This window comes from Thamnophis elegans, chromosome 5, assembly GCF_009769535.1.
Source record: "Thamnophis elegans isolate rThaEle1 chromosome 5, rThaEle1.pri, whole genome shotgun sequence".
Lineage (NCBI taxonomy): Eukaryota > Metazoa > Chordata > Lepidosauria > Squamata > Colubridae > Thamnophis > Thamnophis elegans.
In genome coordinates, this window is record NC_045545.1 from 7589574 (window position 1) to 7607937 (window position 18364).

Consider the following 18364-nt stretch of genomic DNA (forward strand, 5'->3'; position numbering starts at 1 on the left):
AGTAGCTTGGGGGGGAGGGTTAATTCCAAACTTAAGCAATATATCGTACATCAACTTTATTATAAATTAATCAGATAAAATTTACATATGTTATAGTAAGGATGAAAAAAAATCGGATATGAACTTTTTTTTAATTTTCCCTAACGACAATAGATCCTAACTTTGAACTCTCATAATTTCTTACCACTAGATATGCAGACTGGAGTAGATGGGCACTTAAAATCTATAAAAGTCTGAAGACCACCAGATTCCTTCTCCTACTACTGTCCTTAGGGACTAACGAACATACACTATAAACCGTAATGAATTTGTTAGTGTTTAATGTTAAAAGGGTCTTTATTTTTCTACATGCGTGTCTCTCTGCCCTCTCCTTTGTAGATAACACACCAAGTATCTGATGAAAAAGAATAGTCCTTATGATTTTGTGCTGAATGCATGTATTAGTTTTTTGTTTTTTTTTAATATACATTCGTTTTGTTAACTGGCTGTTCCACTGGAAAATGCTTTTGGTGGTGCTGAATGACAAGCACCATCAGCCCTACTCCGATAGCTTCAAACAGGATATTTATTAAGTTAATCTTATGCTAGCAATTCAATATCCAACTTTAGGAGACATGACTTTGGAACTAATCAGACTAGGAACCTTCTAACCTCTGTCTATTGTTGGAAATCAGATTATTTTGAACTCTGTGAACTCTACAACCTGAGGTATAATTCATATGTTCACCAGATATGACAAAACCACCCATATAATTCAGCAATTAATGCAGATAACACTAGGGTCACACACAAGTACTGCTGGGAGAAAGAAAGAGAACAAAAGATGTAACCTTTAATTAAGCAGGCTACAAAACAATGGCTTACACCGGATTTGATACAGGACAGTCACAATATCTGCACTCATCAAACCAGAGTTAAGGGATCTCAGAACAAGGAGACTATTATCTCTCTATTAAAAAAACCAGTAGGGGTTCAACTTGCTAAACTAAACAGTTCTTTATCTATTTGAAATGTTAACCAGCATAGTTCATGTAATAACCGTTATCCATTTTAACTGCATCTCCACGATCCAAGTAGAGAACAAGGTTTATTTTAAAAAAAACAAATAGAACAGATCTCAAGTTACTGGTTCAGTAATTCAACTTGATTGGGTCTTTCCCAATCAAGCTTTTTCCAGTTGCAAGCAATGGACAATGAACCTGGGAAAATGTCTTTCATACACATCTAGAAGGCAAAACAAGCCTCACAATCTCCAAACATCTGTTGGGCATCAGAAGGCCGAGGTGGCGCAGTGGTTAAATGCAGCACTGCAGGCTACTTCAGCTGACTGCAGTTCAGCAGTTCGGCTGTTCAAATCTTACCGGCTCAGGGTTGACTCAGCCTTCCATCCTTCCGAGGTGGGTAAAATGAGGACCCGGATTGTTGTTGGGGGCAATATGCTGACTCTGTAAACAGCTTAGAGAGGGCTGAAAGCCCTATGAAGCGGTAAATAAGTCGAACTGCTATTGCTATTGCTATTGTCATAAATGCCACCACTGCATGTGTTGTCGTAATTTTCGATGAAGGCTTCATTTGCTGTGGACACCCATATCAACACCAAACAGAACTAGTGGTGGTATTCTACCAGTTCGGACCAGTTCACCCAAACCGGTAGCGGAAATCACGGGTGGCCCCGCCCACCCGCCCTGGCTCTACGGCATCCCACTTAGGCCCTTTCTTTAGGCAAAGCACATGGGCGGAAGGCAGAGTGCATGTGCGGATGTGGCTCACATTTGCGAACTGATAGGGAAGCGATTACCACTCCTGATCAGAACACTATAATGACTCCGGAGGAGAGCCTTCTCGGTGGCTGCTCCGACCCTCTGGAACGAACTCCCCGTAGAGATTCGGACCCTCACCACCCTCCAGTCCTTCCGCGCCGCCCTAAAGATCTGGCTGTCCCGGCTGGCCTGGGGTTAAGATTCTAACCCCACTCGAATTGTGTGACTGTTGTGTTTTTAATAATGATGTATTGTCTTTATGTTAGAAATTGTTTGTCCTCCCCCCCCCCCTTTTTGAACTGTGAGCCGCCCTGAGTCCCCCCAGGGAAAAGGGCGGCATACAAATAAAGGGAAAATGAAATGAAAAATGACTATTTCAGGCATTCCAATTTCCTTTTTTTATTGGCACATGTATTTTTATGAACTTGGGAACAAGTCATCTGGAAAAAAAAAACCTCACAAAGCTTATAATGTGAGTTACCACCCTTGTTGAGCTGATGGGTACGTTCAAAATTTTAAAACCAGGTTTCAGGTTCTCTCAGACAATGGCTATAGCAGGGGTACCAAAATGGCGGCCCCTAGACCAGATGGATCACATGCAGGCCACGCCCACCCATTACGCAAAGGGAGAAAACATCACGAAACGCCATGGGACGGCAACATGACAGGGTGAATTTGACATCTGTGGGCTATAGGTTTGCTGCAGTGGTGAGATTCAGCCAGTTCGCACCTATTCGGGAGAACCAGTTGTTGGAAGAAATCTCCTTTTGTTTGTTTCTACTTTACAGGGCTAATCCTGTAAGGCAGGAAGGAAACATTCTGGTGTTGTTTCTAGCTAATCTTTGTTGCCCTGCTTACAGAAACTGCCTCTCCGGTTAACCCTTATGACATTGCAACAGCTAAGGTGAAGCGCCCATCAACCTTAGTGACGTTGAGTTGGCCACACCCACACAGTCACATGATCACTGAGCCACACCTACCCTGTTGATCATTAAGGAGGAGAACCGGTTGTTAAATTATTTGAATCCCACCGCTGGTTTGCTGATATCCACAATCACTATCAGCACGATTAGTTAGAAAACATCAATTACTATTTTCTCACACAAGATATTCTTCTCTGCTTTATTTTTTTTCTGGCCAAGTGGACAGACCTTCCAGACAAAGCACTCTTATCATTCTAAATTTCTAAGAGAATTCATAAAGCTTATTTGTGGCTCAGCTGCATTCTTGAAAATAAAAAAGCTGGCTGTTTTATTTTTGTAGCACTGCTGAAAATCAAAAGAATTTTGTTTTAAAATTCAAAAAGAGTGGGCAGGGAGTCTGGGTGGTATCAAAAGAAGTGCCAGTGGCACTTTAAGAATCCTGCTTGTAGTTAAAATACTGTCTAGCTATTGCCCTAAACACTATTTTTGTTTCTTTTGATAAAGAGACATTCTAAGGAGTTTCATAAATAATAAAGCTTTTACAATTTCTCTCTCTCCCTCTCTCCCTCTCTCCCTCTCTCTCTCTCTCTCTCTCTGTGTGTGTGTGTGCGCGCACGTCCTTCATCCACCCCTTATCCCCTTCTTCCTTTGCAAGATTTCTGGTTACGGGTCCTCTTCTGAAGATGAAAACACCATGTCTCTTAAGATTATCAATTGCCCTTCTCTCAATTATTTTGCACATGCAGGCAAACCCAGAAAACCAATCAAGCAAACTGCGAATGCAGCTCTTTCCATCAGCTCTAATTAACATTTATGAGGCCACCAGCAATAAACCTACAGGATTATAACTCCGCTCAAACACAGCTGCACAGGAGTCCCCTTACATCAATTGCAGCTGAAAGCTTGTCTCACCACCTTAGTCAGCTGCTTTTCATCTGGTGTTATAAAGTTCCTAGTTTGAAGATGTTTGCCTTCCTGGAGAACCCCCAAGTCATTCCTCTTTTTCTTGTCTCTAGTGCTGTTTGCTTACAAGCTCTTTCCTGTAACCGCCAAAGGATAGCTTCTACCGATACATGATGAAAATCTACTAACCCAGCGGTGTGGACTCTGCGTGACTGTTTGACTTCCCAGTGATCATATAAGCCCAATTCCTATGTCAACAAAGGGCCATTTGATGTAGCTCATTAGCATTGGAAAGAAAAAGTGGTTTCATCCTTCGGAAGATAGGAGAACTAGGATAACAAAAAGCAACTTCCCATCTAAAAGAAATGTTAACTTCTGCACACATCCTGCTTCCTACCATAAGCACTAAAACAGAAACATGTACACACTAGGGGTAAAATAAGCCAGTTGTAAATGTGTTGTCTTTAGTGTACCAATATTCTGAAACAGCTATTTATAAGTGGCATTTTACCGTCAAATAACCCAACTTCATCTGTAGAAATTTATGGAGGGTTTCTATTTTTAATCCACCCAAGATTTCCCCATCATGCAGTCTATCTTTTTCTTTATGCCAGAAAAAAAAAATCCATTCTAGTGGAATAGCAATAGCAATAGCAGTTAGACTTATATACCGCTTCATAGGGCTTTCAGCCCTCTCTAAGCGGTTTACAGAGTCAGCATATTGCCCCAACAACAATCCGGGTCCTCAACAATGGAGTAGCAGTACAGTGACTTTTAACTAAATTTATCTGGGCTACTAAAGCTAGGGCATGAAAATGCAGACAATCACTGTATGACAGATCATTGGATAAGCTCTGAAAGTGCTCCGAGGTCCACACATCCAATATTGCTTTTAATAAAGGCCATTGGTAGACGAAGCAACAATGTGGTTATCCTTCTCCTCCCTGTTCTTGACATTCATTGGCAAAACTTTAACTTGGAGATCTTGGATCATGCAGAGTCCACCAGCATGGAGTCCCTGATTATCAGAATCCAGATGAGGTGGGAGAGGGGAGACACATCATCAGAATTGATGATCACCATATGCGTAACCAATTGCTTTATAGTGTTACTGAAGTCTGGGAAGAGAGCTTGAGATTGGCCACTCAAGGGCTACAAAGGAAACTTTACGCCATTGTGACAGCCAGCCAGCTGCTGACAAAACCTATTGAAGAACACTGGACCATGATCAGCCTCTATCAACTTTGAAGACAGAAGCCATCAAAAACTAATAGGTAGCCATTCCAGAGAACTGGACACTTGTCTGTAAAGATAAAGGGTATCCTGCTTGAGCAGAGTGTTGAACTAGAAGACCTCCAAGGTCCCTTCCAAAATATACTTTTTTATTTTCCATTTTCATAACATATAATCACATGTATACTATTACATAGCCAATATCATATTGTATTAAGTAGTAATTACATCAGTTCCTCTTGTCATCAACGCCCAGAAAGATAAAAAACCCATTATTAGCTCTTCTGCTCTCCATACACCTCTTTCTTCTGCCTTTCTCCTACCTCCTTTCTTCCCTCCATCATCCTTTTCTACTCTACTTCCCCTTCCTTTCTCCTTTTCCTCTCTCTTCATTCCACTCCTCCTTATTCTCCTCATCTTCCCCCCTTACCCTCTCTCCTATCCCTCTCTTCCTATCTTTCTTCTCTCCTCTGCTTCCCACTCTTCCTCTCATTCACTTGGTGTATTTCAGCTTCTGAAAGGTCCCTTCCAACTCTGTTATTCTGTTAATAAAAAAACCATGAACAGCATCACAGAATAACACCATTACTACAAGGATAGATTTACAGTGCCCCCCATTGTACTAAACTCTATGCATCCAGAGTAGCATTGTAGAGCCACTTCTATATTCACAGATGAATGGATATAGAATAGAATGGCTATTATATGGAATGTGTATGTTGAGAAGACTTGGGTTGTACCCAAACGGCAAATACATAATATCATTGGGATATGTATTACCGTCAGGGCTTGAAATAGTGTTGTTTATTTGTTTGTTTGTTTGTTTTATTAGTTTTGTATGCCGCCCACTCTCGGAAGACTCTGGGTGGCTTACAATAAAAAAAGGAAGGGGGATACAAAAATAAAACAGCAGTTTAAAATTGCAACAACAATCACAACCTAGGGTGGGGCTGGACAATTCAACAGCCCCAGGCCTGCCGGAACAGCCAGGTCTTCGTCGCTTTACGGAAGGCCGGAAGGGTAGTAAGGGTCCGGATCTCAACGGGGAGATCGTTCCAGAGGACCGGAGCAGCTACAGAGAAGGCCCTCCCCCCGGGGGGTCGCCAGCCTACATTGACCGGCCGATGGAATCCGGAGGAGGCCTAGTCTGTGTGCTCTAAGGCCTAGTCTGTGCGATCTGTGTCATGTTATGGCAAGATTACAAAATAAGATCCAAGCCTTTGCCTGAATAGCTTTGGCTATTGTCTAGTTTCAGCATTTCAATGAATGAATCAATCAATCAATCACTTCTACCCTCTACTAGGGAGAAGAGTTATCATTAGGGTTAGCTACATTATTAGCTGCTTACGCTGTTTTTTTTAAAAAAAAAACGCCCACCATGGCCACACCCACCCAGCAACCAGGCAGAGAACCCATTGCTGATTTTTTTTTAAGTCCACCCCTGAACTAGGTTACTTATTCAGTTGCTGTTTTCTAAATGGTTAAGTCTGGGAACAAGAGCCTGACCACTATGGGGATAGAAAGTGGCCTGATGGCGCATGCAGATTTTACACCAACACCACTGAACCTCGAACCATTTCCATCTGTCTCTTGTCATTCTTCATTTCAAGCAAAAAAGGTAAAGAGTCCATCAAAAGTCAGAAGGGATGACAAAAGCTGTCCTTCCAGAGAAGTGATGTGGTAGCTCTTGTCTCCTGCCCGGTTTGCCTGACCTGAATCTTATTATGTAGAATCTTCCTCCAGTTGAACTCATCTACTGGTAACTACCTGGATAACAACTCCTTGTCGTTTGGTCTGGAAAAATATGGCAGTGGTTGCTCAGAGGTGGGTTCCTACCAGTTCGCACCTATTCGGTAGAACCGGTTCGTCAAATCTACCGAACCGGTTAGAAGAGGTTCCACCAGTGGACCCGGAAAGCAGGCCACACCTACAGAAGAGGTTCCAAAAAATTTTGAAACCCACCACTGGTCCTTGGATATGATTATTCTACACTATCATGCTCCTATTTATAAAACTCAGTGCCTCTGTGAAAGGTAAGGATGACTCCTGCGTTTGTGGTGCAATCAGAACATTGCGTGTGTTGAAGTTGTTTTAACGCAAACCAAAGATGCCTTTTAAAAAACAAGTTTACATCATATTCTTATGCATGCCAGTGCTGTGTGTGAGGTAATTTAAAGTGGTTCTGACAAGTGTCATCGGCATCTTCATATCCGGGCACATGGGCGGCAAGCCACTCCCATCCGGTCACATGGGCAGCAAGCCACTCCCACAAAGGAGGCCACACCCACAGAGTAGGTTTTTGAAACCCACCACTGTGGTTGCTCCTTTCCTCCAGGATGTTTTTCCAACTTTACACTTTAGCCTGTAGCTTGGGAGATTTCCTAATCAGCTCCCAATCGAGTCTGTCCCTGCTTAGCTTGTCTGAAAATCAGCCTTTGAGCAATTTACAATGGTTAGCAAATATCCTCTCAAACCATCAACATCGGAGTGCTAGTTCCTCTCTGCAGATTGAAACTACCTGGAGAAGAACCTTTGCAGTGTGTCTATATGCAGATACTTTGGGACTAATTGATTGACAGAAAAAGAATTCAGCTCAAAACTGGATTGGTCATGCATGAAGAACTAATGACCAAACTATTAGTGAAGTTGAACTGAATTTGAGTTTTCGTGGTTTCTGGAACTCTTGCGACATTTCCCAAATTGTTAACGGAAACACATTAGGATTCAATCCAAAGGTAAATCCCACAAAAGGTCAAAAGGGTATCTTCTCGATCCACCCCACAAGAATGTTGGTACGTGACTCTCTATGGGCAATACTGCACCAGTCTCTACTGTGTGCATAAAACTAACTTTTGCATCTTTCAGACAAAATTATCCAATTCTTGTTCTCAAATGACAGTGAGGGGTTTCAAACACTAGAAGGCAAAGAGAAAAAAAAGTATTCACCATATCTGCATCTGAACAGCATCAGGAGCATTGTTTAAAGCAATATAAATTGCTCTTTCCTTCTCACTTCTTCTAATGGATATCACGTTGGATGGAGCTAACCATGCAGTCATGATCTGTGCTGTTGATGTCCAAAGCCTGTAACCCAGTGTTTCTCAACCTTGGCAACTTGAAGATGTCCGGACTTCAACTCCCAGAATTTTCAACTCCCAGAATCTGTGCTGGCTGGGGGATTCTGGGAGTTGAAGTCCACAGGACTTAAAGTCGCCAAGGTTGAGAAACACTGTCCTAGCAGGTGATAGCTGAAAGAGAATTTGAATTCAGGTCTTCACAGTTCCAAAACAGTGTATATTTACAAAGAGTATTTGCCAAGATGCTGCATTTTCCATCTATGCGAAGTTCTTAACTTCCTCTGAGCTACATGTACTCAGTTCAACCCCAAATCAGGAGAAGGGGAGGGAGACATATCCGGAGACCAATAGGTAGCCAGTGCAGCTCGCGGAGGATAGGGGTAACGTGGGTGTACCGGGGTGCACCCAAAATCGCTCGCGTGGCTGCATTCTGGACCAGCTGGAGTCTCTGAACACTCTTCAAGGGCTGCCCCATGTAGAGCCCAACAGAGGCAGATATTTGGACCTATTTCTTTATATAATCATAAAGCTTTCCAGAGCATAATCTCAAAAGGCTAATAGCAGCACTAGATGCTGCTTTTTGAAATACCTAATAATGAATAATGATCTGACCAAATATCACAAGATAAGAAAGGAATGTTTAAATAATAAAAGGCACTAAAATCAGTACATTCACGCTGCCTTAAGGGTTGTTATACATTCCAGAGATCCACTCGCATTCTTATTCTTCATTTCTCTCTCCCTTTTCACATTCTTGTAATGCTAGTTAATAACTTACAAGGTTTGTGGGTTGTTGGGGGGGGGGGTTGAACATTCACTTTCAATTTAAGGTCAAAACGTCAAAGGCAGAAATTCACAAAGATTGAAACTCAACCAAATTTCTATTATTGAGTCATCCAGTGTACTAAAACAGTGTGGTTTTACAGTACTGTAAAGGCCATGAACTTTGACAGGGCCAGTCTTCCTCAATATTGCACAGGTAGAAACTGTGCAATATTGGTGGGTTGCTAACTTTTTTTTTTTGAGAAATTTTTTTATTGTTTTAGTTAAACAAAAAAAAAAGAAATAAAATCATCTTTCGTTACATCTTGTAGAAAGCGTATCGATTGATTACAAATATATTCAGTGTGTTTCTTCCACAGTCCTTACGTATACTTCATTCAAATCATGTTGTACATTTTAAGTCAAGAAAGAAAAGTTACATATTTTACTATCCCTGTACCAGGGGTGGGTTTCTCACCCCGTTCCAACCGGTTCGGTTGGAACGGGGCCGGCGGCGTCCTCGTGCACACGCGCAGTGCACGCATGCGTACTAGCGCCTGTGCGATGCTCCAGCTGTTCCTGGAGGATCGCGCAGGCGCTGTATGCGTTCTGTGCATGCGTGGAAGCGCAGAACTCGTCAAAACCGGGTAAGAAATGCGGGCGGGTGGGTGGATCCTTCGGCGTTCCCGGAAGTTACTTACTTCCGGGTTCGCCGACCAACCGGCTCGTGGGGACCGCCGCGAACCGCCTGAAACCCATCCCTGCCCTGTACCATAATTCTCATTTGGTTACCATTGTTTAAACATGTTTTTATCTAGAATCATTTATATTAGAAGACACAACCACCTACTGGCGTTCATTTACAATTTCAATAGATCTCCAATACCGTTGCACCTTTATGACATGTTCTAAAATTAATTCGGTTAAGTATAAGATATCTAAGCATTCGCCCCCCCCCCCGTAACACACCTGTACGTATCATTAAATATTGTCCATTAACATTTCATTGTTATTATTGTAGTTAACTAAAGGTTATTTACTGATTATCTCACCTCTCCTCTCCAGGTCCACACAATATTATAACTTTATAACCGTCTTTAAAAAATGATTTATTAATAAGATTTATAGGACTTTTCCCTCAATCCCAAATTAGTTAATTACGTGCTAAGAAAATAAACATTAGACATCTAAGACAATCAAAGAGATATTAAGATTTCTATTAAGACAATCACCCAGAATGTATATTAGCATTTCTATGGCCTGGTTATTTATTATTTTATTATTTCTCTATTAGTATCATAGTAAATTTATGTTAATGGATAAACATTCGGTGGTAATTTAAAACAATCTATAAGGTACTAAAATCTCTACTTAATAATCATCAAAAATTAACTAACTTTTCTACTACCGGTACTCTCTTGCGCGCGTTCATCCGGGCAGGTGGGCGGAGCCTCCTGCCACTACTGCTACTTATTCAGCCGATCCGGGCCAAACCGGTAGCTACTCACCTCTGGTAGAAACAGCACTCAAATTATAGCTCACAAACAGGCTGTCTGTTTGTTTTGCCAAGGAAGAGAAGATCATCACTTCCTCCATTGTAATTTTTTTTTTAAAAAAAGAACATTAATTGTACAAATATGCACTGGCTAATTCATACATATGGACAGGGAAGCCCTATCATGCACTGGAATGAAACAGCTCCTTACGACAGTAGGTTTGTGGTGTGAAGCTCACACCAGTTTTTGGACCAGTGACATATTGTGTTTCCCTGATAATAAGACAGCATCTTATTTTCTTTTGACCCCCAAAATAAGTGCTTGGCCTTATTTTTGGAGAAGTCCTATTATTTTTGAGGTGTAGGAGGTGGCGAGCGTGGTCACCTCATGGCTGCTGCTCTGTTGCAATATTTCCGGGGAGGGCTTATTTTTGGGGGGAAGGGTTTATTTTAGTGCATGCGCTCAAAAGCCCAATTGGGCTTATTATCCAGGGAGGTCTTATTTTCAGGGAAACAGGGTACTCTAGAACAGTTTATTGTCCACATTTGGCTCTATGCATCCTCTTGAGTGGACTGAAAGTAAAAAACAACGAGGAAGGATTTGTGGTGTCTCACCCTGAGAATAACTTCAGAGCTATGCTGAGGATAAGTGGCATCATTCAGAATGAAGGCTGAGCAAAGGATTTAAATAGATGGTTCATAGTGCATTTTTACCATTAATTAATTAACCAGGTGGGTCCTTTGCCAGGCTTGTACAGCTGCTTCAAAAGCTCCCCCCCCCCGATTCCATATGCATTATTTTCACAATATATATGCACATATATTGTAGACATCAAAACAATCACACAAGCCTTGCAAATAGACCCAATTACATTAAAGCTTACAACAGATTGTTCTGTTCAGGCTGTGCACAATCCCATTATGTAACCCCCACTCCCACTTTTCTCCAAATCCCACTGGATTCTGCAAATCCCACTGCCCATATTTTCTAGGATGTCATGGAATTTTTGAAAAAAAAATATACAAGTCCCATACAATTGAAAACAAGTTCCTATATTCACAATAACCCTACGAATTTCATTAGGCTTAATACTTTCTACTTGGTTTCAAAGCCCAATTTTATCACCTTGAAAGGAAGTCACACTTTATTTATCAGAACTGGCCTTTCTTCTCCTATAGCGTTGTGATGTATTTTTAAAAGCGTTGCTACAAAACTAAAGAACTATTATTTGAATGATGGTAAATCATCCACTTCCCACACCCTTTGTCTTCTTCTAAAATAACATTAATCATGTGTAGTCTGCATGGAAATGGGATTATCGTGATCCAGCCCGAGAGCTGATTCTATAGCTTATTTTTAAACATTTCCAAGAATGGGGAGATTCCACAGTGTCCTTTTGATGACTCAGTAGCTGTTGAGCACTAGTGAATTCATAGTATATTGTGTATTGTTCTACATTGAACTAATGAGTTTATGTTTTTAAGATTCTGGGGAAAAAAAGTTGGATGTAGAGTTCCACGCTGAATAACATCAAAACCAAACCAAAATGAGCAAATCAAAATATTTTGCACCACTACTGGATAGTTACTGAGAGAGAAAAAAATCATTTGCTAAACAAAAGGCAGATGGTATGGATAGAAAAGTAAATGATAATTGGTGTGACAGAAGAGAGAAGCTATAGCAACACAGATTAGGTTAAATGGCTTCCTGTTTGCATTCACTTTTCTCTGAGATAGGATATTGTATATTTGTTTATTCGAGGGGGGGTGGAGAGAGGGAGGGGGAGAGAGAGAGAGAGAGAGATGAAAGCATGAAAGAGGCTCAGATGCTGAGATCTTCATACATCTGTTTTTTCATGTACTCTGGAGACCAATTTATTTAATCTGATCTGGGCCTGTAAATCCTATCAGCATTACTGGTTCCTCCACGGTATCTGTGTCTATGATGATTATGGGTACTTGTCCTCCCCTCCTCCCTATGGACTACTCACGCACCAGAAGTAAGTAAAAAATCTTTATTACGGTCAAAGACCAGCAATACACATTAGTTTTTACACTATATTAAAGAATACTAACATTAAAATATAATTTAAAAAGTATTGACATTAAAAGTGGATAATAACATAATGGTCCAAAGATTGTTAGAGGTATCTTCAGATAATTGGTACAAGATGATAACTATACTTCTGTAGCCAATTTTTTTCTTATGGACATTGCAGCAGCACAGAACTTTGCCACTGCATACGTGGTAACCGGGTTAGTGTCCTGGAGGAGAAAGCCTAGATAAAAATGGTCTGCCCTCCCTGGCAATCTCTCTAATAAGGGGAGAATATGTGCAGACCTACAAGCTCTGTATAGCTCGCAGTGTAATAGAACATGTGAATTATCTTCCACTTCTCCTTTACCACATATACAAACCCGTTCTGCTATAGGTGTTCTCTTATACCTGCCCTGGAGGAGTGCTGAAGGAAGAATGTGAAATCTGGCTCTGAAGAAAGCTATTCTTTGTTTTGGGGAGATCAGGTCATTTAGATATCTTGCCGATTCCCACACACTCTGTTTGATTCTGTCCCTACTGTGGAGAGGCAACCTATTTAGTTCTTCTTGGAACTCCGTGTCCCTCATTCTATTAATTACTACTTGCTTTGCTTCCTCAAAGCCTAGGGACATTAAGAATAAGGGTGAGAGCCTATAAGAGCCCAGCTTGTGATCAATTGTCTGACTCACGCACCAAAATGCCAGGAGGAGTTAAGAAATTTTGAGACTTTAGCATAGTGTTTCTCAACTTTGGCAACTGTAAGTTATGTGGACTTCAATTCCCAAAATTCCCCGGCCATAACACTGAAAGAGGCTGGCTGCTTTAGAATCATAGCGCAGGCATGGCATGAACAATTAATTTCCTTCCTTCCTTCCTTGGCACAGAAAATCCAAAGATGAAGCACTCCCTAACAAATGGGAGTCTAGAGATTTGCTTGAAACTCACCAGTGAGAACGAACTGACCATATCCCAAGAAATTGCTCCTATGGTCAAAACTGGACTTAAAATTAAAATTAAATCAATGTTCAATCATGAGCTACCGGTATTTTTTTTAAAACTTAAATTTAAACAGCAGTGGAAAACTACTCTTCGATGTTTTCTTTGTGACAAGCTTCCAGATATTTCTATGTATATCTCTCATAAACACAGCTTGTTAAACAAACTAAATAAACAAACCCTATTCTTTCAACCTTTTCTCGTGGGAATTATTTTTAATACTCATTAAACCTAATTCTTTATAGAATTCTTTGTTGGCCAAAGTGTGATTGGACACACAAAGAATTGGTTTCTGGTGCATAAGCTTTCAGTGTACATACAAACTTACAGTGAACATACAAAAATGAGCTCTCAGCATACAATTTATTTACATTCTTCTTACAAATATGAGGCATCTCAACATGCAGATTATAGTTTACACCATTACTTCTCAAGATGCAGAAACTCAGATTCTACAGTTGCAACTAAAATTGCATCAGGTTTTTTTTGGAAGTTGCATGACACGTTGATTCACATATATGGCTGCCAAGATAGGTATTCTCCCCCAATCTAGTTAATATTTCTGCATTTGAGTTTATTTTCCTCTTTTAAAGTAGCAATAGCAATAGCAGTTAGACTTATATACCGCTTCATAGGGCTTTCAGCCCTCTCTAAGCGGTTTACAGAGTCAGCATATCGCCCCCAACAACAATCCGGGTCCTCATTCACTGCATTTGTTAAGTTACTAACACGGTTGTTAAGTGAATCTGGCTTCCCCATTTACTTTACTTGCAGAAGGTCGCAAAAGGGGGGAGGTCACCACACCATGAGGAACTGTATTAAAGGGTCGCGACATTGGGAAGGTTGAGAGCCACTGCTCTATGGACTTTGTTTGTCAGATGGACCATTGTGTGATCATTGACACTGCAACATCATAAATATAGCCAGCGGGCCAAGCAGCTGAATTTTTAATCATATGGCCATGAGGATGCTGCAATAAGTGCGGAAAAATTTGTCATGTCGCTTTTTTCAGTGCCATTGCAACTTTGAACTGTCGCTAAATGAACTGTTGCACGTCGAGGATGACCTGCATTGCCACAGTCTGAGACCTGGCTGGGCCCAGAGGGAGGAGTCCCCCTTGTAGAACTGTGCCCAGAAGGATTTCAGGTGCTACATCAGCCGAGAGCCCAGGGAAGGGGTGGGGGTGTGGCCGTTGTTATCCGGGAGTCGTTAGTTCCTCGTAGGGTCCCTGCTCCGGAGATTGTCGGGTGTGAGTCCTTGCTGTTAAAGTTGGACCTCAAGGGTCAAGTGGGTTTGCTGCTAACGTACCTGCCTCCCAACAGCGTTGCAGCAGCCCTCCCCTCGCTCCTCGAGTCGGTAGCCGAGCTGGCAATTGAGTTCCCTAGGTTGATGGTCCTGGGGGACTTTAATTTGCCGTCGCTCGGTGAAAACTCTGATGGGGCGCAGGAGTTCATGGCTTCCATGACAGCCATGGGCTTGGCTCAAGTAATCCGAGGCCCAACCCATTCAGCGGGACACATGCTTGACCTCGTATTTCTCTCGGAGCAGTGGATGTGTGATCTTGGTCTGAGGGGGAGTGACATCATACCCCTGTCGTGGTCAGACCATTGCCTACTGAGGCTCGACTTCCGGAGGCCAAACCCCCACTGTAGGGAGGAGGAACCGACCAGGTGGTTCCGCCCCAGGCGTCTTATGGAGCCAGCAAGGTTCCAGACAGAGCTTGGGGTTATTCCTGACACTTTCGCCCACAGTCCGGCAGAGACTCTGGCTGCTGCGTGGCACTTGGCAGCGTCAGAGGCCCTCGACCGGATTGCGCCACTGCGGCCCCTCCGAGGCGGCGGATCCCGGAGACCCCCTTGGTTCACCGAGGAGCTCCGGGAGATGAAGCGCCGGAGGAGATGCCTAGAGCACCGTTGGAGGTCCGATAAGTCCGCATCGAACCGAGCAATGGTAACCACCTGCACCAGGGAATATACTAGGGCACTTAGGGCAGCTAAAAGATCACACATAGCCTCCCTGGTCGCATCCGCTGAGTCCCATCCAGCCGCCCTGTTTAGGATAACCCGCTCCCTATTGAACAAAAGGGAGACGGGGGAACCCTTGCAGGGCAGAGCTGAAGAATATGCCCAATTCTTAGCGGACAAAATTGCTCGGTTTCGGACGGACTTGGACTCCACACCTGCAGTTCCAGCCGAGGCACAGGGGGACCAAGTAGAACAGCTCTGGGTTGAGTTTCAGGAGGTTACCCCCGGGGATGTGGACAAGGCCATGAGAGCTGTGAGTTCCTCCACCTGTGTCCTGGATCCGTGTCCCTCATGGCTGGTTTCTAACTGCAGTGAGGTGACACGAGGCTGGATCCAGGCGGTTGTAACCGCCTCCCTTCGGGAGGGGCACTTCCCCGCCGCACTGAAAGCGGCGGTGGTGAGACCCCTCCTGAAGAAACCATCCTTGGATCCAGCTGTCCTTAACAACTATCGCCCGGTCTCCAACCTCCCCTTTCTGGGGAAGGTTGTTGAGAAGGTGGTGGCCTTCCAGCTCCAACGGTCCTTGGAGGAAGCAGACTATCTAGACCCCTTCCAGTCAGGCTTCAGACCCGGTTACAGCACGGAAACCGCTTTGGTCGCATTGATGGATGATCTTTGGAGAGCCAGAGATGAAGGACATCCCTCCATCCTGGTCCTCCTTGACCTCTCAGCGGCTTTCGATACCATCGACCATGGTATCCTTCTGCGACGACTGCGGGAGGTGGGAGTGGGGGGCACCGTGTTACGGTGGTTCTCCTCCTACCTCTCGGACAGGTCGCAGTCGGTGTTAGTGGGAGGGCAGAGATCGTCCCCAAGGCCACTAAAATATGGGGTGCCGCAGGGTTCGGTCTTATCCCCCCTACTATTTAACATCTACATGAAACCGCTGGGAGAGATCATCCGTAGGCACGGGATCAGATACCATCAATATGCGGACGATACTCAATTGTATCTGTCCGCCCCGTGCCAAATCAATGAAGCGGTTGACGTGATGGACCGGGGGCTTGAAGCCGTCATGGACTGGATGAGGATTAACAAGCTTGTGCTCAACCCGGAAAAGACCGAGTGGCTGTTGTGTTTTCCTCCCAAAGATTTGGCCAATAATCCAACACTCAGGCTGGGGGGTCAAATTTTACACCCCTCAGAGAGGGTCCGCAACTTGGGAGTCCTCCTGGATCCACAGCTGTCATTCGACCATCATATAGCGGCTGTGACCAGGGGGGCATTCGCCCAGGTACGCCTGGTGCGCCAGTTGCGACCCTACCTGAACCGGGAGGCCCTCACAACAGTCACTCGGGCCCTTGTGACCTCTAGGCTGGAATACTGCAACGTGCTCTACATGGGGCTGCCCTTGAGGAGCATCCGGCGACTTCAGCTAGTACAGAACGCAGCCGCGCGAGTGATTGCGGGTGCACCCCGATTCACCCGCATTACACCTATCCTCCGCGAGTTGCGCTGGCTACCTGTCGATCTCCGGATGCGCTTCAAGGTGCTATTGATCACCCATAAAGCCCTACATGGCAGTGGATCTGGATACTTGAGAGACCGCCTTCTGCCAATTACCTCCCTACGACCTATAAGATCCCATAGATTAGGCCTCCTCCGCATTCCATCGGCCAGCCAGTGTCGGCTGGCAACCACAAGGAGGAGGGCCTTCTCAGCAGTAGCCCCGACCCTTTGGAACGAGCTCCCCGTGGAGATTCGTACCCTCTCCACCGTCCAGGCCTTCCGCACTGCCTTGAAGAACTGGCTCGCCCGTCAGGCCTGGGGATAAGGATTTCTACCCCGCCCGAATGTTGTATGCATGTTGCTCATTATTTTATTATGTGTTGTTGTCTCAATGTTGTATTTCCCCTTTCCCTGGTTTTCTGTGAGCCGCCCTGAGTCCCCTCAGGGAAAAGGGCGGCCTACAAATGCAAATAAAACCATAAAACCAAACAGTTGTTCTATTTCTATTTTTAGGTCTTTACATTGTGTGATTTTCTCCAGTTCTCTCACTCTTCTAACCATCTTCAGGTACTGCCACGTCGTCCACTATCCAGACTTTTTTGGTATTTTTTTATCAACAATTGTTATGTCTAGGGTCTTGCGAGGCAGATACTTTTCGGTTTGAATTCCAAAAGTCTTAACGTGTACTTTCGCTTCTTCATTTTGTGTTACTTTGTCTATTTTGTAGCCCCGCCACTCAGTGCCGGATTTTCCTATATTTTACTGTTGCCTTTTGTTACATTTGTGTAATATTTATTTATTTATCAGCACAAATACTACACATATATATATATGTATGTATGCATGCATGTATGTATGTATGTATACATACACACACACACATACACATACAAACACATATACATATACGTACGTGTGTGTGTATGTATGTGTGTGTATGCATGTTCTGACCCCACAACATATACATATACATACATACACACACACACACACACATACACATCCATTTTGTAACTACATTGTTATAGCTGTATTGAGATTTCTACCTACAAGGGTAGGGAGGAGGAGAGATTTTCTTAAGTATTATTGTAAATGTAATAAAATAGAGTCGCCTTCACAATAGGTTTAAACTTAACACAATTTACCTGTGTGGACGGCTGTCACTTTTCCTGTTTTTCTGGGGATACTCTTCAGTGACACCTTGAATTAAACCTCCTGGAGACTGATTTGTTTGGGTGTATGGCAACATTCTCATGTTGTTGAAGACATCACATGACCCAAGAAGAAGGGCTCCCTTTTTTTTTCTCGGAAGGGTACCATGGATAGAAATATCTTGATGGGTTCCAGAATGAAGTTCATCAGCCAGAACGGGTTTGCTGCTCAACAGATCCATAGAAGAGGCCAAGGGAAACTCATGGTTCATCTGCATATCCCGTGGAAGACTTGCAAACTTCCCAGCTGCTATCATCCTTTAAGTCTAAAAAACAAAAATAGAACATACTGGACATTATAAAACATGGAAGCTTCCTTATTCTATGAAAGTAAAACAAATGAGGGTTGATGAACCCAATATCTTACAAAAAAAACATGGGTGTGAAATTCAGCAGGTTCTGACAGGTTCTGGTGAACCGGTAGCGGAAATTTTGAGTAGTTCGGAGAACCGGCAAATGCCACCTCTGGCTGGCCCCAGAGTGGGGAGGGAAT

The 18364-nt window shown here is 43.3% G+C and overlaps 1 protein-coding gene across 1 annotated transcript in view; it reads right to left on the bottom strand.

Annotated features, from left to right (window-relative positions):
• BCAR3 (BCAR3 adaptor protein, NSP family member) overlaps positions 1-18131 on the bottom strand; it is a 95229-nt gene extending 77098 nt beyond the window's left edge. Inside the window, exon 1 of the mRNA XM_032217324.1 lies at positions 17806-18131. Coding sequence (XP_032073215.1) covers positions 17806-18128 — 323 coding nt within the window. The 5' untranslated portion in view covers positions 18129-18131. The remainder of the gene's footprint in view (positions 1-17805) is intronic.
• Between the last annotated feature and the right edge of the window lie 233 nt (positions 18132-18364).